The following is a 22,324-nucleotide window of genomic DNA, read 5'->3' on the forward strand; positions in this document are numbered from 1 at the left end:
CTCATCTGGAAAATTAACTGCAAGCCTAGTGACTGCATTTGAAAACAGATGAAACATGAAATTATTTAGACTATTTATTCACAAAATAATAAAACAACTGTACACACCACTCATGATTTTGATACACCTGCATGAAAACCCACCATCAAATATACAAATGTCAAAACATCAACACTTTTGTCAAGCGGACAGACGTTCTCGTTCAACTGCAAGCCAAACACTGACACCATCCAACACAAAACGTCAATGCAGATATTTACAGTGAAGTTTTTCTAACTTTGTACAATAAGCAGAAAAATGTGTTTTTAATGTGTACAATATGCACAGCAGAGGTATGTGAAGTGTATAACAGCTGAAGCTATGCAGTCAGAGCACATCACAGCATGTGGAATGTTCCTTCTTGGCCTATTTTTCATGGAGTTGCTTTCCATGCAACAATATATGATTTACAGGGAACAGCATGTTTGTACACACAATTACTAAATGTGCTTAATAAATACTTTCACATTCAATATCCAGAAAAAACAGGAGCACGTAAGCAATTGGCAGCATAAAGAATTTTTCACATACATTATAGAATTTGTTACACACACTCTAATAGAAGCAAAAATAAATATAAATAAATAAATAAATACTGTTCTCTCTTTAAAAAGGACTTGCGGTGTAGGAAAGTGCAGAGCAACAATCATAATAAACATTTATTCAAATCAGGTGAGATGTCTGGCACTGCTCCGTCAAACGTCAACGTGAGTTGGTGCAGTGCATACTATGGGCACAAAATGCTGGTAGCCTATACTAAACATCTAGCACAGAAAATTCAGTAGCGTTTTTAATGTTTATAGGGCCAGATTTACATAACAAGGCAAATTAACACAAAAATGAGCCGATTGGAACGACTTTATTACTTCGTGTTTTTGTCTTGTTTTTAGTACACATTTAAAAAAATGCTTAAATCAAAATGCATTTTCTTGATGAGAGAATAAGTCTAGTTTTTAGAAAAAAAAATAACAAGCAAAAAAAAAGGGATAATTATATAATGGGATAAGCGTAAAATCTTGAACTTTTTTCTTAAACACTTAATTCAAGAAAAATTAGCTTACCACATATTTACACAGATTTTTTTGCTGGTTTTATGCAGAAATTTACTTAAATTTGATTTAAAAACCTTCTGATATTTTTCAGTCCCTCCAGAAAAACGCGATTATGCGATCGCATGATTCAATGCATAACCAGCCAAAGTCCGCATATTTATGCGGGGGCCAAATTTTTTAAATACACCGCACAAATTGCAGATTTCTGCTCATAAAATATGCGGGGCTTGCATGATTTCATAATTCCGCATTTTCGTAGCAAAAAGTCATATATATCTCAGCACAAAGTTGAAAAATGTTGCATTTACTTCACACATGCGCAGCTATGTCCCATGTTATCATGGGAATGTTAGGAAGTGACGTAAATACGTGACGTGAACATCAATGAAAAGTTCCCGCAGTTTTTGCAAGTTCCCGCAATTTCATTGCATAAAATTGCATAAATATTCTGTATATTCCATCACATTTAAAAAAAACATGCCGCAAGATCAAGGATTTTTGCCCGCAACAATCACAAAAAAACATGTTTTTCTGGAAGGACTGATTTGAACTAAAAACAAGACAAAAATACTAAGTAAAAACTATTTTTTTGCAGTGCACGGTTTAATTTTCATAATGACCAACTCAAATAATGACCTGATACCATTTAATAAAGTCAACTTTTTAAAATAACTTTCTGTGTCTGTGTTGCTTAATCCGTTCGTAGCTTAACACGCTGCTGATTCTCGCCATACTTCCGTTGCCAAGATGCACGCACATTTGCTTGTCATCATTGTGTACAAACAGTAAGAGGGTCTATATCACCCCGTATTGTTGTTAAAAATTATTTCCCTATGATTACAAGCTTTTAGTGCTATTTAGCACCAATTTTTAGGGTGTATTTGTCTGGCAACCCGAGAGTGGGAAAGGGAAAAACGTCTCTAATATTTAGACTGCGTTACCAAATTACATACAGCTCCTTTAACGACAAAAGAGGTGTTTGCGCAAGCTGTTAGTAAATCTGGCCCATATTCCTTCCTGATCAAAACATTTGCAAAAACACCAAACCCTGGTCAATCCATCTGCCTCCTCTACAGTTCGGCCCTTTACAACTAAGTTTATATGAACAGCATGACTGAGCTATTCATCTAAAGACTTGATTTAAATGTATTATTTTTGGCAGTAAACTATTTCTTGGCATAAGCTTACTAGCTAAAGCCCCAACCCTCCCAAATATAAATATTTATTATTTTATTTAAATCTATTTAAATGTATTGTTTCTAATAAATGGCCATATAGTGATCTGAGCTAATGAAAAAGTATATATCTATATATTGTATTATATATACACACATTTCATAATATTTCACTTTATCGTATGTGCAAAAACCTTGAGAGTGTTTGATTTATAGGGGCTTCTTTAAAAATGAGTTGCCAATTTGGCTTTTTCTTAAAGAAGGTGAATTCTGATGACGAGTGGATTTATGAAGGCCAAATGTGAAATTCCCTTTCAAGCCCGATTTGATTTTTACATTGAAACGTTACCAAAAAGACACACATAGGAATATCAACACACGAGGATAGAATGATAAAACCCTTAAAACAATAATCAATATTGCACCAACCATCAATAAGTAACAATAAAATAAAGCTCACGCTCTAGGAGCTCTTCTATCACTTTAAAATACATCTACGGTAGGTGATTTGTGACTCACCACTGCAGTTTCCTTCCTAATCTGTTGAAACTAAATAATCTCTTGCCAATATAATCTCTAGTATTATATTTCTATCTTCACTGGTACCTGCTGTGGCTTTAATGATGTTAAGCTGTATTTATATGCTGTTCTTTAAAAACCGAACCTATTGTAGATTTGACTTATTTGCTAGATTCTACCAATGGCTCCTCCACCTTTCCCACCTCTCCTGTGCACTGCTCGGATGAGCTGGGTCCCTGCTCAGAGGAATTTCTGGAAGCTTCCACCAACGGGACCTTCTCTTTCACTGGGGAGTCTGGAAGCGGCACCCTGCCGGACTCTTCCAAGGAGGCAGCGGGCGGAGGCGAGGCTCCGCTAAAACCACGAGCGATCTCGTCGAATGTTCGCCCCTTCGTCTCAGGGACGCAGAAGTATGTGAAGATGAAGAAGAAGATGAGGAAGATCATGAATATGATGAAGACGTATGGCCCACACAGTTCCTATGAATCACAAACAAAGACAAAATTATTTGATCCACAAAGTTTATGATACATTTACATGTATGCGTTTGGCATCCAAAATATCTGTTTATTTTAAACAATTCCCCACCAGCCATTTTTTTAAAAGTTGCCCTGCTTGCATTTTTTGTGATTTTCACAAAATGCATTACAGGAAATTTTTCTTCTAAAAATATATCAACATACTAATATATCAAATGAAAGAACAGACCCTCTGCTTTCAAACAAACAATAAACAAACAAACAAAATGATGAAAAACGTTTCATCCTATCTATATTTTTTACTGCTTATAAACTCTTAAATATGGGTATTTTTCTTTAACAAATATATTTTTTTTAGCAAAAAGCTAAAATAATTGAATTTTTCTGAAGGAATTTAGATATTAGATTCAGAACGATTATCAAAATATACACAGAATTTAAAATGAGTAAATAACGTTTTGGCTTCAGTTTTTCATAAATTGTCAAAGTGCGCCTCTATTGGATAATCACGGTATTGCAGATTAACATAAAAACTCTTCAGAAACAAATTTTTATGCAAATGTTTTCTCTTAATTGACGAGATAAATCGTTCATGCCCACATGAAACTAAAATTGATTTAATTTTTGCTCCATGTCCCCTTAGGGGCTCCGTACATCAATGGCGGGGAAAGAGTTAAAGCTTTCTTAAAAATTGCAAGGTTTTTCAAGAAGGACATTACAGGATTTTATGTTTGCATATGTAAATTATATTTATAGATGAATTTAAATTAATCTTGCACCTCTAGTTTGGGGAAGCTGATTCCCACAAGGAAATTGGCTGTCCAGTTAGAGCATCCAGCGACGGCCATGGCTGCGGGTCGGGGACCCTGAGAGAAGAGTTCAGCCACTATGAACCATGGAATAGGCCCTGGTCCCATCTCAAACATGGCCACGAAGGCAAAAACTCCAGCAATGCTGAGGTACCGAACTGCCTCTATGTGTTTCTGCTCAGAAAAAAAATTAAAAAGTATAAGATTAACATTTCTATGTCACCATGAGATCAGAAACAGACAGCATAACCCACCATTAAGAGGGCGATGGTCATGATCAAGGCGCTGACAGCCATTCCACCCAAACCAATAAGATGCAAAGTTCTCCGTCCGGCCCTCTCCACCAAGAAGAGCTTGATATAAAGGAAAAGACAGATGATTGAGTATTTCTCAAAAACACTTATTCCTCGTAAAGTGTAATGATTAAAAACTTACAGACACCACAGTAAACACAGTGTTGACTGCACCAGCTCCAATAGTGGCGTAGATGGGCTGAGTCACTCCGGCGGACTCAAATATACCAGTTGAGTAATAAAACACCTTAGTGAGGCAGAGAAGGGCAAATGTAACAACAGGTTTTTTTTAAATACAGTGCGACACAGGAGATACGCAGTTTACATTACAGTGTGAGTGCACAATACATAATGCATTTTACTCACAGCATTGATGCCGGAGAGCTGCTGGGAAAGCTGAAGCATTATAGCGATGAGGATAGGCTGCCGGTAAGCAGGGGAGCGGAAGAGCTCGGGAATGGTCACCTTCTTTTCCATTTGTGTCTTCATACTTTCCTCTTTCATCTCTTGCATGTCCTTCCCCACATCCTCATAACCACGGAGACGCACCAAGACTGAGGCATAAAATAAATAGACTTGGAAAACGGCCAAACAAATCTCTTTCTTATTTATAATTCATATACTGTGTAACTGTCAGGATATCAGCATAGCAAGAACTCTGCCAAAGAGGCAATTCATTGGCAGACATAATTGACATAAATTTCGGATAAATAAATGTGTCAGAATAAAGTACGAGGAACAAAATTCAGGGTACAGAAAGATACAATTGGTCAGAGTGCAAACGTGATTGACATGTAAACAACATCACAGAGAAGAAATGAATCCTACATTTAATGAAACCAGAAGATCAGTGCTTTTTGGAGTATGCATGTTTGTGTGGTATGTATGTTGAATGTATCTGGGCAATGAAGGCCATCATTACATCATATTCAACTAAGAAGAGGAGATGATGATGGTCTCGTGTCAAGTTCAGGGGCTAACTTGTGTCTCATATTTGAGGAACAAAACCACATTACCAAAGAAAGGCTTGGTTCTCCATAATCCAGAGAAAAGGCTTGGACTCCATAGTCAACAAAAACACGACGTTAAACAGGTTTTCCCACACATTTAGCTACCATTGGTCAGGAAAATGGTTATTCTTTTAAATAGTTTTTACAACTTAGCTGTGCTAGCTGGGTTGATACTATACAGTTTAATAATAATAGTTTGCTGTTAAAGGGATAGTTCCTCGAAAAATTAAAATTCCATTATCATTTACTCATGATGTTTCCGACCCTTTATAAAATTTCTTTGTTCTGCTGAACACAAAGATATTTTTAAAATGTTAATAAATTAATAAATTAACAGATCTGGGCACCATTCACTCCCATAGTATTATTTTCTCCTACTATGGAAGTCAATGGTGCCCCAGATGATTATTCAGAATATCTTGATTGTTTTTTAGCAGTATACAGTTATTTATGCAGGTTCATATCAACCTAAGGATGAGTAAATGATGACAGAATTTTCATTTTTGGGTGAACTTTCCCTTTAAAAGGTATCAGGTAGTAAATTACTGCTTAAAGGCATGGTGCATAATCTCTGAAAGCCAATGTGGACATTTGAAATCACCTAAACAAACACTCCCTACCCCAATAGAATCTGGACCTTCTTTTGATAGACCCGCCCCACACATACGCAACCCAGGCAATGATGTTGTTTAGTAGACACGCCCCTTACTGCTGATTGGATACAAATGAGTTTTGGTAGTCGGCCCGACTCCTTTTTCCAAAACCATGCACCCCACCTTTAATACTTAAAGCTCATTATGTCATCATCACTCTCAGGAGACTCAATCAGTGTTAAGCGCTGCACATAAGGTTACATGCAATAGTTACAGTTGTAGAAAAGAGAAATATAATTGAAATATAAATTTAGGCTCTCTCTGCTGAACACACTAGTTAAATTATAACTTTATATACAGTCTCTTTGCAGGTCTTAGCTAGCTGGTCTCCTAACCTGGACATTAAACTAGTGTGGGATCTCTCAGTCTAACCAAGATTATGTTTAGCTAGTCAGTTGTTTACCCAGCCTGACCACTAAAAAGGTGCCCAAAACCTTGCAAAAAACGGTAACACTTTACAATAAGGTTCATTAGTTAACATTAGTTAATGTATTACCTAACATGAACAAACCATGAGCAATACATTTGTTACAGTATTTATTAATCTTAGTTAATGTTAGTTAATAGAAATAAAGCTTTTAAATGTTTGTTCATGTTAGTTCACAGTGCATTAACTAACCTTAACAAGATTTTAATAAAGTATTAGTAATTGTTGAATTTAACATTAACAAAGTTTAATAAATGCTTTATAAGTGCAGTTCATTATTAGTTCATGTTAACTAATGTAGTTAACTAATGTTAACTAATGAACCTTATTGTAAAGTGTAACCCAAAAAACATTTAAACAAACAAGCCCACCAGAGAAGAGTAAACTAACTTAGTCTGGTTCAACCAGTTATTTTTAAAACTTGTCTTTCCCCCAACAGCACTGATCTTGTATGTGGCATTTTTCTGCAGGCTAGTCTGTTTATTTAGAATTGTATCTCAATATAAATGTTCGAAATTTATTGCTGAAACACATTTTCCCACTTTCTGTGTTCAGGATTATTTGGGCGGGGCTAAAATGGTGACTCGATGATGCCACTGAGCATGCCCCCCCCCCCCCTAACACAATCATGGGCATCCATTCAGGGTGTAGCAGTATTTGAAAATTGAGAGAGACGGCAGCTTTCCCACAAGTGGGTGTGGGACAGCTCCGACAGCGAAAACGCCCCAACATTTGAGGGCAGAGAATCCTGCCTGTTTTTCCAAGATTTTAATAGCTTATATTATTTATTTGGCTTTTTTATCTGACTTTTCACGGACTATAAAGGAAATATCACCGTTTTTAAATATTTTATTATGTTCTTACCTCAACCTAGATGAATGAATACATACCTGTCTTTTTTCAATGCGTGCACTTTTTATTCTTTGTACAGCGCTTCTTAAATGTGTTAGCATTTAGCCTAGCCCCATTCATTCCTATGGCTCCAAACAAAAGTTTTATTTTGTGCCACCATACGTGTAACAGACGTGTAACAGTCTTTAAGTAGTTAAAACGTGGAAGTGTTTGGTGGCTTCTAAATTCATCCCTGTTTGGATCCATAGGAATGAATGGGGCTAGGCTAAATGCTAACACATTCACAAGGCGCGGTACAAAGATTAAGTGCAAGCATTGAAAAAAGACAGGTTTGTATTAATTCGTCTAAGCTGAGGTAAGAATATTGATAAACGAAGGTGTTTCCTTTAAATTCTGCAATGGATGTAGCTTAGTTGAGATTAAGTTAAATTGTAATGTCTGTCTTACCTTTGCGGGCCTGCTCCTCCTGGTTAAGGTTGATAAGAAGGTAGCGAGGACTCTCAGGGCAGAATGGCAGCAGAATACATTGCACGATGGCAGGTAGGACGGTTAAAGCCAAAAGCAAAGGCCAGAGCTTTTGTGAACCCAGTATATACTCCAGACCAAAGATCTACACGGGAAAGGACGCAAATCTTTCAGTGTCGGGGAGCTATTTTTATCTAATAAATTCTGAGAAATTAGGTTAGCAGACTATATAAGTAATATTCAGAAAGTTGTATGTATATGATGGAAACACATAAAAAATAATTAAGGACATATTTCCCAAATGTGCGATTAATAGGACAAAAGACTCCACATGTACACTTCCTAAAGGGTGCATGTTGGTACCTCAAAAGGTATTGTATCTACAGTAAATGTTTAAAGGGTACTATCCAAGTGATCACACCTTTTGTACTTTTTTCTGCTTTTAAATGAAGATGTATCATACCGTACCTGAGCAATTAAGATGCCCACCACGACGCCAAGCTGGTGCAGGGTCCCAAAGGCCCCGCGAAGGGGAGTGGGCGACAACTCCCCAACGTACATTGGAGTAAGACCAGTAAAGAGACCACAGAACAGTCCAATCACCAGCCGGCCAACAATGACCATCTCAAAGGAGTAACAGAGAGTGCACAATCCCATGAGAGCGCCACCAATCACAGCCAAGATATTCACGAGAAACATGGATCTACGTCTGCAGAGACACGAGAAACACGAGAAAGCGAGGACATTAAATTGAATAAGAAACACTAATTCAGACAGACACAGAGGACATTAGAAGAAAATGACAGGAAGGGAAATAAGATACAGGCTGAATCTCTACCAGGAAACCACAGACCAACCAGGCGGTGTGACGGAGACATTCAAAGACCGCTCGGTACACATGAATGCTTGCCTTAAATTTAGTTGTTCTGACAATGTAGCCGGAGCACTCAGGGCATAGGTCAACTCTTTTCCGCTGAGTGCCCTTATTATTTTCAGCGTCTTTTATTATTTATTAAATATTTCTTGGCTAAATAAAGCACTGTGTTACACTAACATATATACTGTAAAAACAAAGAAGATATATACAACATAACAAGACATATAAATATGGATAAGCAAACTTTAAATGTCTATATTGGGCATTTATTGAGACAAAAGGTTATAATGAAATGTCATAAGCTAGATTCAAACTTACAATACATGTATGAGCACAATAGCTTTATGTTACACTGTCAGAAAAATGGTGTAAGCTTTCACTTCAACAATACCCTTTAAAAAGTATTTGCAGGTAAATGGTTCATTTTAATACCTCAGGTGTACACATTGGTACCAAAAAGTGCATATTAGTACATAAAAGAGAAATATTAGTACCTCAAAGGGTACATATTGGTACCAAATGTATACATATCTGTACTTAATTGGTACATATTAGGACCTTTTTAAAGGTACTGCCCCAGTGACAGCTTAGGACCATTTAAAAAAAAAGAAATGTCTGACAGTGTAAGCATCAATCGCTAGGCCAAAGCTCTGACATTACTTTGTTTATCGGTACATTCAAGTCATGTCAGATATATCGTATTTACGAGATGAATACCCATGAACAACCACCACAAAGTCATAATAAATACAAGTGAGAAACCCAGGATTTCCCTTAAAGGGATAGTTCGGCCAAAAATGATATTAAACCCATGATTTACTCACCCCCAAGCTGTCCGAGTTGCATATGTCCATCGTTTTTCAGACAAACACATTTTCGGATATTTTAGAAAATATTTTAGATCTTTCAGTTGATTAAATGTAATGTTACGGGGTCCACCCATAGTCAACGACCTTCAAGTCCAAAAAAAGTGCGTCCATCCTTCACAAATTAAATCCAAACGGCTCCAGGATGATAAACAAAGGTCTTCTGAGGGTAATCCGCGCGGTGTTGTTGTAGGAATATACATATTTAAAACTTTATTAACGAAAATAAATATCAATTGTCTGAAAAACGATGGACATATGGACAGCTTGGGGGTGAGTAAATCATGGGTTTAATATCATTTTTGGCCGAACTATCCCTTTAAGCCCCGAATTTACACATTTTTTAATGACAAACATGGCAGAAATTCAACGGATGCCATGTCTGTGATTGACCTTTGTTTGCCGTTTTTATTTTCAAAAAATAAAATGTGATAGCACTGTCTGCACGAAATATGACAGCATTGTAATATAAATGTATTTTACGTTAATTTAACACTAAATTTACGTAAATTGTACAGTTTACAGTGGCTTTATGAATGTATTAAAAATATAAAAAGGTAAAACACGTTTGATGCACATTCTTTGATCTTCATTTTATATTAGTAGAGTACCAAACCATTTATTAAAGGGACACTCATATCATTGCGCCTCCTGCAGCCATATTACAGCAGCAAAGTCCTTGGTTATTACGCCAGAATGAGAGTATAGTTCCTAGCCATATCTGCCTAGAAAATCACAACTTTAAATTTATCCGTTGGTCTTGGTGCACTTTGTAACTACAGAAGAGTCAACTCTTTGGTTACTTTTAGGCACGATGCTAATGGTCTAATCAGATTCAATGGATTGCGCTAAGCTATGCTAAAAGTGCTAGCACCAAACCTGGAGATCAGCTGAATGGATTTCAAAACGGTAAAAATCAAATGTTTAACTTTTTTTTCAAAAAAAGTGGAGTGTCTCTTTAAAAGATGGTACATCATCTTACACCCACAAAAGTGACTTGAATGCACATTACGTCAAGCTCATAATTATGAACAACCCAGGAGGACTTGAATGCACTTTATGGTGATGATGACTAAACCAACATTTTCCCCAAATACATATCCTAATTATTTTCGGTACCAGACATTATAGATTGATTTCCACTCACCTTCCAAATTTGTTGGCTATGACACCAACACTGAAGGAGCCTATCATTCCACCCACACTAAAGATGGCCACCGCAAAGCTCCACACGATGGTGCACACGCCCGGCTTGATGGGCTCCCCGTAGCGCTGCATCCATGTCTCGTTGAAAAAGGCTCGTAATTTCTAAAAATATACAGAAAAACGTAAAAACAAAAATGCAGTTAACAGTCTGTGATAAATGCAAAGAAAGACTTGTAAATGCTAACATACAGTATAGGAGTTTCTATAATTCAATAATTTTCCATTTTTTTAAACGTGAGAAATAGCAATAAAAGAATAAGCATATGTTTTCAGACTTCTGATTGGTGTATAAATGCATACAAACACTCACCTGTTCAGGTGCATTGATAACACCTGTGTTGTAGCCAAACTGTAGCGAACCGATTACAGCCGTTGATAAAGAAAACATTAGGTAGCATGTTATCTGTTTCTATTAACCAAAAGAGAAAATATTTATGGTCAGTTGAATGTTCACAATTTTCGTTATGTGACCCAGATACACATTAAAAGAGACATTTCACAAAACTTTTTTAAAATAAAACTTTAGTGTCCCCAGACTATGTATGTGAGGTTTTACCATATCATATAGATAATTTATTATAGCATGTTACAAATGCAATGTTGTAGGTGCGAGCAAAAATGTGCCGTTTTGGGTGTGTCCTTTTAAATGCAAATAAGATAATCTCTGCACTAAATGGCAAAGCTCTGGTTGGATAGTGAAGACTAAGGGGCGGTATTATCCCCTTCTGACATCACAAGGGGAGCCAAATTTCAGTGAGCTATTTTTTCACCTGCTTGCAGAGAATGGTTTACCAAAACTAAGTTACAGGGTTGCATTTTCTAGGTAGGACCCAAAGTTAGATTTACATGATATGTCCCCTTTAAAACAAAAACCATGACTTTGAAAGCTCCTTGGTGCTTGCTAATTTATGTTATATTGATTTTAAAACCCCCATGCTTAAAATCTCTACAGAAATGTCTTCTTAGGTTTGCTTTCATTGGATTGTATGTTTCTTTAAAGTCCCAGTTTTTTACCCTTCCCCCGTTTTCATTCAATAACGTTTGAATGACCGATTTCCCTCAGGAAGATAATTTAGTAACACCGTGCACAGCTAAAGCCGAATTTATCCGAGTAAACACGGCAGTAGCAAACTGTACATTAGTAACGCCCACGTTTTAATTATCAAACAACAACAGTGTCCTAAAATGGCCCTGCCTCCAGCTGTAAGACAAAACCATATGTTTTGGTTAACAAAAGCCAACCATTCTGCTAAACCCAGGTTTCTAGGGCAATAGGACACAGCAGTGCTGACAGTGTACATTTTAAAGGGACATATGAGTCTATACAGATTGACCTCAAGCCTAGTTATTGAACTGTTTCAAGGTGAACATAAGACGTTTGCCATAAAGGATGCAAATGGCAGACCAACTACCTATACGTATATACTGATCCTAACTAGTGTAAAAAGCAAAAATAGAAATAAAGCAAAAAAGGCTTATATGTACAACTGCATGTAGCCTTATCTATGAAAAAAAGATAAATAAACTCTCTAAATGAACTGTGCACAGGAAATGGAGATCAATAGCATCATTATCATTTAAATTTGATCTTATTTGCCCTATTGCTCGGATGCTTTCTATGTCTCTCTCACAGACTCATACACTCACAATGACTCAGTGAAATAAGTCAAAATGAATCTCACTTGACAAATGCATTCTGTGACAGAAATGTCCTCACATCCTTAAGCAGTTAAAGTTAAATCTGCTTGCAACATCCTGCAACACAATTATAATTTAATCTCCTGATGTTGTGAGTCTTAAGAGGATATAAATAAACCTCCAATAAAAACAACATCACCAGCCACCCAGACTCTCTGGCTCTTGTTGCCCTTTCCCATTTATATCCATACTCATCTTAATATTCTCTCCTAAGCATCCGTGCCACTCCTCATCGCCATAGCAACCTGCTCAGGGTAACAGCTGTATTGAGATTCCTTACAATTGGACCACAGCCAACAACGCGAACAGATTGGGATTATGTGTGCAACAGCTGATTGATCTCATTGATTCACATTCGGCATACATTCAGTGCTGAAACCCCGAGTGACATAAGCTTGTGACCAGCCATTTACATAATCAAAATAGTTTTCAAGTAATGCAAAACAAAGCATCTGTAGTAGGCCTATAAAGTAATAGCATTATGATCAGCATGTACAACATATACAGTACAATACAGCACCATATACAAACTGCAAGTCACTTTCTGCATAAAGCACGAATTTGAGTCACACATATATTCAATAGGATGCTTTGTGTTATGTATTTATTTACAAGTGCTATCTATCATTTATCTCCAAATATTGTAAAGTGGCTGGAAAGATGGATGGATGAAAACAGATTGATATATCGGACTAACCTTCTCCCCCTCCATCCTGATAGAGTGGAAACGTCCAAGATTGATGGATTCTGTGTGAACGTGAGATTTAGCACACAATCTCCTTATCCAAGCCTGGGGTGTTTTACTATTAAAATATTCAAAAACCATGAAAGATTGTTAAATAATATTCTTCAAGTATGAAAAAAACTGTTATATCCGGTTACACTGTTAAGGTACAACAGGTGCTCTTGCGAATCTAGTATTGATGTAGATTTGATGATGTTTGCAAAACAACTAGGCTACTGTACGAAATCTCTACATCAGTGCTGTTTTTATCCCTAAACCTTTATAAAGTATTAATGTTAGGTCTCAAAGCATTTCAGTTTAATAAAACAAACTATTTCAGCATATTAAATATAATACAAAGTTGTCAGGAATAGCTACCATAGCCATCAATAAGATGCGGTATTGAAATACTTTATATTGATAGCAGCTTTATTACGTGACTGCGTTTGCCATAAATAATAAACTGTCATTTCCACTAAAAGATAACAAAATATATATAATCTGCAGCAAACAGCATCACTTTTGTAAATGTAACTATTAAACCATAACTACTAAACTATTTGCCAAAAATTACTGATATTATCACACCGGCATAATAATATAAACATACAGGATGCGGTTACCGTGTGTCTCGTGTCGTGAGCACCCGTACGCGTGCACGTATCCCGTTGACCCACAAGCAATAAAGTCTCCGCTCTTTCACTGATGTGTCGCGTTTTTTATCACCTAACGAATACACGACAAACCGCACGTTCCCCTTTGACGAAATACCGGCGTCTGAGCACGTAAGACCACGAGTCCTCGTCCCCTCCCCTTTGTTTAGCCAAAGTGCGTATTTCGCATCGCGTCTCGTGACTGGTGTTTCGTCATAGCGCCTCGTGATGCTGGGATACCTTATTCGGTTAGGTTGGGATGCGAATTGTGCTCGTGGGGTGGGACCAATCACAGCATCCGATACCCAACACCCATGATGCTCTGCGCGGGTGACCTTGAGCAGCATCAGTTGACGGATGCTACCAAATGGATGCAGAGCCGGTCGGCCGGGTACCACTAAGTCTAGGATGTAGAAACACGCATGATTGACATTTGTAGCAAGCATTAGGAATAAAACATCATTAATAATTAAAAAAAGAAAATGTTATAAGGCTTAAAATGACATTATCCAGTGAAGGACAGATGGGAAACGCCCACTTGCGTTAATACAGGCCTCAGAGAGTCACGTGAACACGATGATATGAAACGCTGCAGTGTTTCAGGGCAACTACTGCATGGTTACAGAAGGACCAGAAGGATCCAGGTGATTTTAACACAACATTCAGTTGTGTTAAAGGGATAGTGCACCCAAAAAAAAATTAATAAATTCGGTCATAATTTACTTACCCTTATGTTGTTTAGGACGTGTATGAATTTCTTTTTATTGAACACAAAATACATTTTGATAAATGATAATAAGCAAGCACACAACTGTTGGAAACCATTGACTTCCATAGTAGGAAAAAATTATTCTATGGAAGTATTGTGATAAAGCATGATGAAGATATTTTGATAAAATCTGGTAAGCACAAAATTGACGGTTCTCATTTAATTCCAAGATTTGTTTTTCCTACAATAGCAGTCAATGGTTTCAACCAGTTGTGTGCTTTCAGTACCTTCATTTTTCAAAATATCTTCTTTTGTGTTCATAAGGGAAAAAAACATTTAAAAATGTAAAAATTGACTTGCTGATAATAATAATAAAAAAACATATTATAGTTTATAGTTTATATTATATATATTAAAGTGGTGCTTGTATTTTACTCCACACTGTAAAAAAAAAAAAGGCAGCATGAAGGTAAAAGAACTTGATTTTGCCATTCAATTTAACCTTTTTTTTTTTACATATTTTTTTTACAGTGCAGGGGATACTTTTAAGGCTATAGGGTTACTTGAAAAGTCAATTTAGGTAGGCTTTATTAATAAAAAAAATACCCTTAAAGTCATGCAAAAATGTTAGCCTATAACAAGCCACCCACCTTCTGAACATTTCCAGTGTTACTTTTAAAGAAACAAAGTTTAACATTGTTAACCTTTTAGAAAGTATACATATTTATTTGTTGATTTAAATGTATTAACTAATAAAAAAACAAATATTAAGAACAAATAAAAAACAACTTAAAGTAAAACATTTGCTTTAAATGTATAATATAGTTTACCTGAATGACTTTATAGCATAAAGTTAAATTCTGAAACGCAAACATTAATGAATGAGCAAAAATAGGAGGCTAAAAAAATTACGCATAAAAAAATAATAATGTAAAAAATATTAATGACCTAAGACTATTATTAGGGTAAGCAATACATAAATGTGTGGGAAAAAAACGAAAAAAAGTATTCCATGTTAACATGAAATGCATGATTCTACGGATGTCATTTTAATTAGAAATACTTTTCTGCCACCCAGAGGATGAAATGTAAAACTGCAACTAGAGCCTAGAATACTGCAGTGCCACAGTATGATGTTATACAACATAATTGTCACAGACGTTTACAGATTTGTAAATATAATTGTACTGGTACTGTACATTTGATCAATAGGTCAATGTCTAATCCTAAAAAAAATACTATGAATGTCTAAACTTTAGGCTAAGGTGCACTTAGACATCTCTGCAAAAAAGTCTACAAACCAAATTATAAAGAGTATTGTGCTTATAAAAAAAATATTGCTTGATATATAATAAAAAAGGTATAATAAAATGCAGATAGTGAAAATCCTTCAGCCAAATTCATGGTTTTTTCATCATAACATTTCGTTTGTCCTTTTTACACCTAAGCCACTAATATTTTTTGCTAAGCATTTAATATTGTCTGTGTATAACAATGTAGAAGACCATCACAGTTCAGGTTTAATCAAATTGAATAGAATATGGGGGGGAAAAAAAATTATTAATTCAATTTACTCAATTTATTTTAGGTAAGTGGTTGCAATCAATTTATTTAAGCTACTTTTAAACAAAAGTTTTTTTTTCTAATATTTTTGTTTAAATATAGCTTAAATAAATTAATGGAGTAAATTGAATTAATCATTTTTTTTTTCAGTGTACATGGATAGTTTCAAATGCAAATGCCTCTTCTCAAAACACACTTGCATATGCTACTTTAGCTGGCAATTGTCCTAAGGTTGTTCTCACACAGTACATCACTGCTTACTTGCAATTATAAGAATGACCAACTGTATGTTTGGACTAATGTCCATTTAGGTTTAGACATAACATGCATGAGCCAACATCCAAGGTAAAAAAAGAAAGGTCAGACAAACAAAGCCCAGTGCAAACGCTGTCTTTCATTTGCCATCTGCCATTTATCTTAAACCCTGTGAGACCTCAGAGTCTCAGACTCCCCTGTGAGTCTTCCTATTATTTCTCTTAAAGAGAGAAATTCTGTTAAAATGCCACATTTCACTGTTATTCTTTGTATTATACTGTCACAAAAAGTGGTGATGAGAAAGTGCTCTAAATACTTTCAAAATAGAAATAATAAAAGATAATTAAGTACATAATTTTCCTTAAACATCTCTGCAGACAAAAAGATAACACGGTAAGAAATGTTGCATTAAGGCTTGAATAGATTCAATTGGCTTTCTCACAAAACCTTCACGTTTAAAGGCACCAGCTGGTGCTGTTATGTCCCCTGACAGCTGCTTATCTTCATTCTTAGATGCCTTGTCTCAGAACCTGCAGACGGCAAGATTACAGTTTCAGTTTACGACTTAATTGTACTGGAGTGCAGTCATTGTTTTTAAAGACCATATGAAGAAAAATGCACTTATTATTCTTATACAGTATGTGAATTGTGAAAGTAAATCAAAGATGTGTGTGATTATAATAATAATATTGTACTTTTTAGGACCCTTAACAAACCTTCACTTAATTGTTGACAAAGGAGTTTTAAATCCCATTTTCTCTGCCTGGCTTATATTGTATAGTAAAATATGCCTCAATAATTTCTCATAATAATAACTACATGTCAAACGCACTGATGATAATGTTATATTGGCTAATTTGATTGGACCGTTAATTTTACATCCACAATACTACTGTTTGTACACTAGAGGGCGCACATATACATTTTTCTAAAGGGACATACCATATACACTCACCTAAAGGATTATTAGGAACACCTGTTTAATTTCTCATTAATGAAATTATCTAATCAACCAGTCACATGGCAGTTGCTTCAATGCATTTAGGGGTGTGGTCCTGGTCAAGACAATCTCCTGAACTCCAAACTGGGTGTCAGAATGGGAAAGTAAGGTAATTTAAGCTATTTTGAGCGTGGCATGGTTGTTGGTGCCAGACGTGCCGGTCTGAGTATTTCACAATCTTCTCAGTTACTGGGATTTTCATGAACAACCATTTCTAGGATTTACAAAGAATGGTGTGAAAAGGGAAAAACATCCAGTATGCGGCAGTCCTGTGGGCGAAAATGCCTTGTTGATGCTAGAGGTCAGAGGAGAATGGGCCGACTGATTCAAGCTGATAGAAGAGCAACTTTGACTGAAATAACCAATCGTTACAACCGAGGTATGCAGCAAAGCTTTGGTGAAGCCACAACACGCACAACCTTGAGGCGTATGGGCTACAACAGCAGAACACCCCACTGGGTACCACTCATCTTCACTACAAATAGGAAAAAGAGGCTACAATTTGCACGAGCTTACCAAAATTGGACAGTTGAAGACTGGAAAAATGTTGCCTGGTCTGATGAGTCTCGATTTCTGTTGAGACATTCAGATGGTAGAGTCAGAATTTGGGGTAAACCCCAGATAGCAATTTTGTTCCAGCCCAGCTCCGGCCCACACAACCAGTTTTTCCTCGGCCCACATACAACGAAGAATGACGGCCCTACAGTGGCCCAGTTCTGAATTACGGACAAAGGCCACACATGGGCCACAACTGGCCCATGTCTCTGACAGATAATAGCCCATAATTGGCCCAAACCTGGGCCAGAACAGGTTCTAACATCGGTACCAGTTCTCAGCCATAGGTCAACCATATTAAAACCAGCATTTAACCAGAACTTCCAAAACTGAGCCATAACTCAGCCTAATCTTGCCCAAATTATATTAATAAATAAATCACACGAAAAATTACTTTCAAATTGTTTGCCTTTTTATTAATCAATAGCACACAAGTCAATTACACTACAACATTGTATGTGTTAAAACTCTTCTAGTATAAACTGCCAGCAATAAACAAAAGTACTAGGAAAAAAGTTTAAAACAAACTGATAATAAAAAAAACCTTTGTGACAGTTACATTTGTGTGTTAAACGTAGCTTGCCCAAATTGCCAGCTATACACAAATACAGAAGTTCATTGAAATTAATATATAAGCATGAATAGAAATTTAAATGAATTACCATGGGTAAATACAAGTTTAAACCAAACTGAACTTAAAAGTTAGTTAATTAGAAACTTCATGTGTATGTGAAACCAACTCTACAGCCAGCCAGCCAGCAAAGATACAAGATCCAGTTAAAGTATACATGAATCTAACTTAGGTAATTTCAAATAAAACGAAAAATTAAAACAATACAATTCATAAAAATGAAACAAACAATCAAACACTAATAATAATCTAGGAGAAAGTGTTCCTATTCAGGATTGTCCTCAACAAGAAGTACTGCTTTCCAGCCTATCTTTTCTTCTCAGCTCCTCTTTCCATAGATGTAAACATTACAGCAGCCCACTGTTATATAAAAGAAAACAGATGCAAATCAATAATTGTTATGAAGCAAAAGCCATATAATAAAGTTATTAAAAGCATAATGATATACTTTAAAACAAACAGTTAGATAAACAATTAGAAGATGAACCTTTTAGGATGAACTGCTTCTGTTTTCTTCCTCAAGTTGCTTTGGATGAAAATGTCTGCGTTGAATGTCTAAATAAAATGAAACATAGCTTAGACCTTAAAGAGGTACTTTTCATTTAGATACAAAGCACATGAGCAAATGAGATATGTTCTAAGCATGTATTTAAAATATATTATATTAGGAATATCCCCATTATTAGTTACCAAGAAAATTAAGTCAAATCAATATAAATGAAAGAGAGAAGAACCATATACTGCACGACGTCTAAGGTCTTCACAATTGTTGTCATACTTTATCCACCTATGAGAAATTCAGCTTTGCAGATATAATTCTAAAGATTTGTCAAGTATTGATTTTGGAAGCAATTAAATTAACATTAAATTAAATGGTGGCCCTGATGTACTGTCACTAACCTGAATGTCACCTCATCCTGTCCTGTCAGCATCCTTGTCCCACCTCTTTACCTGAAGCAAACACAGCAGATGATTAACAGAAAATAATTTCACAGTATTCCATATATTCAAAATATTTGTATTTTTACCATTTTCCTTTGTTTTCAACAATGCAATTCGGGTAACTAAAGTAATGTTAGGCTATGGTCAGTTCTTACTCACCTAATGAATGAAACCACTGTCCAGCCCTCTGTATTTATCAGCTTTCACTGAAATCACAATGTGACTATTTAGCCATATAGAGCAATGTTTTGATATATAAACACAAAGATGCAAACATGAGCCTCAATATTTAATTTACCTTAATGTGTCTATTTGAATATACACCCCATCATCCTTCTCTTGTCCCACTCCAGAGTCTTCATGTCTTGATGAACACAGACACACTTTCATCAAAAAAAGAAAATTAAACGTTACAGAAATACATTTTTAAATATGTTTTTTTATATAAATGTTCTAACATCAGGAAGACCAGATAACCAAATTCGATTACTTCATTATAATATGATCACAGTTTTTCTTAACCTGATAGAAAACAGCTAATTTAATATCAATATAACGTTAATTGTCACACATTACGTTACACACGAATCACGTAAACGTTTGCATCCCTTTATACGTCAAAAACATTTTTATGATTGTAAAAGTTTAAATATTTAAGTTCAGGTACTTACTATCTTTCATCCTGCTGCCTTTGAAATCTGTGTGTCCGTTATGATTGATTGACGCGGTGTAACTGCTACTCCGATGGTAACCCCGCCTATTGGTTAATTTGATTGGCCGCCGCTCGGCTTCCGTTAACAGGAAAGCTCGTCTTCTGTTATGTGATTGGCCAGTGGCACTCGCCTTTTTTGATTTGATTGGCCCTCTCAATCATTTTTGACAAAGTGTTCAACGTAATGCTGAGTTGCAGGAACTGAGAAACGGATGACGTTAAAATACCGCGAGAGTGATTTGAAATCAGAATGCTGTCCATGATCTTTCGAGTCGCTCTCGCAGTACTTTGATGTCATCCGCGTGTAGGTTCTTGTTGCACTTCATAAATAAACTGCGCATCCTTAACGTAACGCGAAGGTTAACAATACATTTTGTTTATTTCTGCAGTATCTAACATTTGATTGTACACAATGATAGTTTTACTTAGTCATTGAAGTCAGAAATCTTCAGCACAGTAACGTTTATTTCTGCAGTATCTAACATCTGATTGTACACAATGATAGTTTAGTCATTGAAGTCAGAAATCTTCAGCAGGAATAAACTCCTGCTACAATGAAAATCGCGCAAGTTGAAATAAAAACGATCCATGGTGCTTCTCAAAGCAACGTTATAGAAACTTTTAAATTCAGAAAGAAAAACTTTTGGAAGTTCAGGGTCATTTGAACAAAATAATCTTGACCCATGATCTGAAGGCAAGTTTATGTAATTGAAATGTAGACAAACATTATTGTCCAAATATATTAGTTTCTTTTAATACAAAACTAACATTTTACTTAATAAAGGTTAAATTAACATTAAGATTAAGATAGCCTCAAAATCCTTAAATTCTTCTAATTATTTATTATAAATCAGTATTTTAAATGTGGCTTACAATCACTAGACTGATCTGGGCCAGAATCACTACACTGATCTGGGCCACATACCTCCCAATCACAACTGGCCCAAATATTATCTGCCATCATGGATCCAGTGCCATCATTGCCACACCTGGCCCATACTTGGCTGACATGTTGCATGCCGTTGCCGGCAGCACGCCAGCAGTGCCATCATGAGGCCACATTCGGGCCGAGTCCGTCTGCTATCTGGGACAGAATGAGAACATGGATCCATCATGCCTTGTTACCACTGTGCAGGCTGGTGGTGGTGATGCAATGGTGTGGGGTATGTTTTCTTTGCACACTTTAGGCCCCTTGGTGCATTATCCTGCTGGAGGTAGCCATCAGAGGATGGGTACATGGTGGTCATAGGAATGGACATAATCAGAAACAATGCTCAGGTAGGCTGTGGCATTTAAACAATGCCCAATTTGCACTATGTCACAAAACTCGAATCATTTCAAATTGGTTTCTTGGACACGACAATGAGTTGACTGTACTAAAATGGCCCCCACGGTCACCAGATCTCAACCCAATAGAGCATCTTTGGGATGTGGTGGAACGGGAGCTTCGTGCCCTGGATGTGCATCCCACAAATCTCCATCATCTGCAAGATGCTATCCTATCAATATGGGCCAACATTTCTAAAAATGCTTTCAGCACCTTGTTGAATCAGTGCCAGAATTCTGAAGGCGAAGGGGGGTCAAACACAGTATTGGTATGGTGTTCCTAATAATCCTTTAGGTGAGTGTATACAAAATGCCTTATGACCTACTTTTACTTACAAAATGAAAATCAGCTATTTAAAAACATGCAATACATTTGATTAAACTCATGTTAAAGACTCAAAGAGTTCAAAACCATTACTTTATTTACAAATAATTGAATAAATGCTTATACATTTTGGCTTACAGGCCTTAAGGACATCAAGGACTTGTTGTTAATAATAAGTAAAAATATGGTTTATACACATATATCTGCTCTGTACATCAAAGATACAAGAACGTAAACAAATAACAAACTACTGTAAGTGCATTTGAAAACAAATAGATACAAACTAAAGGCAAGGTTAAACAATTTTAAAAGCTGATGTATGCAGTCTGTCTGTGAACACAACACATGCACGCATGCACACAAATTTATGATACAAAGAGATACAAGAGATATTGTTCATTGCATATACCCCATCTGATTTTTAATGTGCATTCAAATGAATAACTATTGCACATACCCTACATGAAAGCATTGATAAACATTTTACAGAATAACAAAGTGCATTCAGC

The 22,324-nt window shown here is 36.1% G+C and overlaps 1 protein-coding gene and 1 long non-coding RNA gene across 2 annotated transcripts; both read right to left on the reverse strand.

Moving 5' to 3' along the window:
- Positions 1 to 61: 61 nt before the first annotated feature.
- Positions 62 to 13,901, reverse strand: slc2a3a (solute carrier family 2 member 3a). The gene is made up of 11 exons (XM_065287913.1): positions 13,768 to 13,901; positions 13,118 to 13,223; positions 11,033 to 11,131; positions 10,664 to 10,824; positions 8,242 to 8,482; positions 7,756 to 7,918; positions 4,733 to 4,920; positions 4,509 to 4,613; positions 4,328 to 4,426; positions 4,044 to 4,247; positions 62 to 3,264 (listed from the first exon to the last, which is right to left on the reverse strand). The coding sequence occupies exons 2-11, from the start codon at positions 13,130 to 13,132 to the stop codon at positions 2,947 to 2,949; spliced, it is 1,593 nt and encodes a 530-aa protein (XP_065143985.1). The 5' UTR covers positions 13,133 to 13,223; positions 13,768 to 13,901; the 3' UTR covers positions 62 to 2,946.
- Positions 13,902 to 17,969: 4,068 nt separating this feature from the next.
- On the reverse strand, positions 17,970 to 21,252 carry LOC135771753 (uncharacterized). The gene is made up of 6 exons (XR_012335473.1): positions 20,124 to 21,252; positions 19,751 to 19,835; positions 19,612 to 19,658; positions 19,411 to 19,461; positions 18,998 to 19,065; positions 17,970 to 18,870 (listed from the first exon to the last, which is right to left on the reverse strand). It is a non-coding gene; the product is annotated as an uncharacterized lncRNA (long non-coding RNA).
- Positions 21,253 to 22,324: the final 1,072 nt, after the last annotated feature.

The sequence above is a fragment of the Paramisgurnus dabryanus genome, chromosome 19, assembly GCF_030506205.2.
Source record: "Paramisgurnus dabryanus chromosome 19, PD_genome_1.1, whole genome shotgun sequence".
Classification (NCBI taxonomy): Eukaryota; Metazoa; Chordata; class Actinopteri; order Cypriniformes; family Cobitidae; genus Paramisgurnus; species Paramisgurnus dabryanus.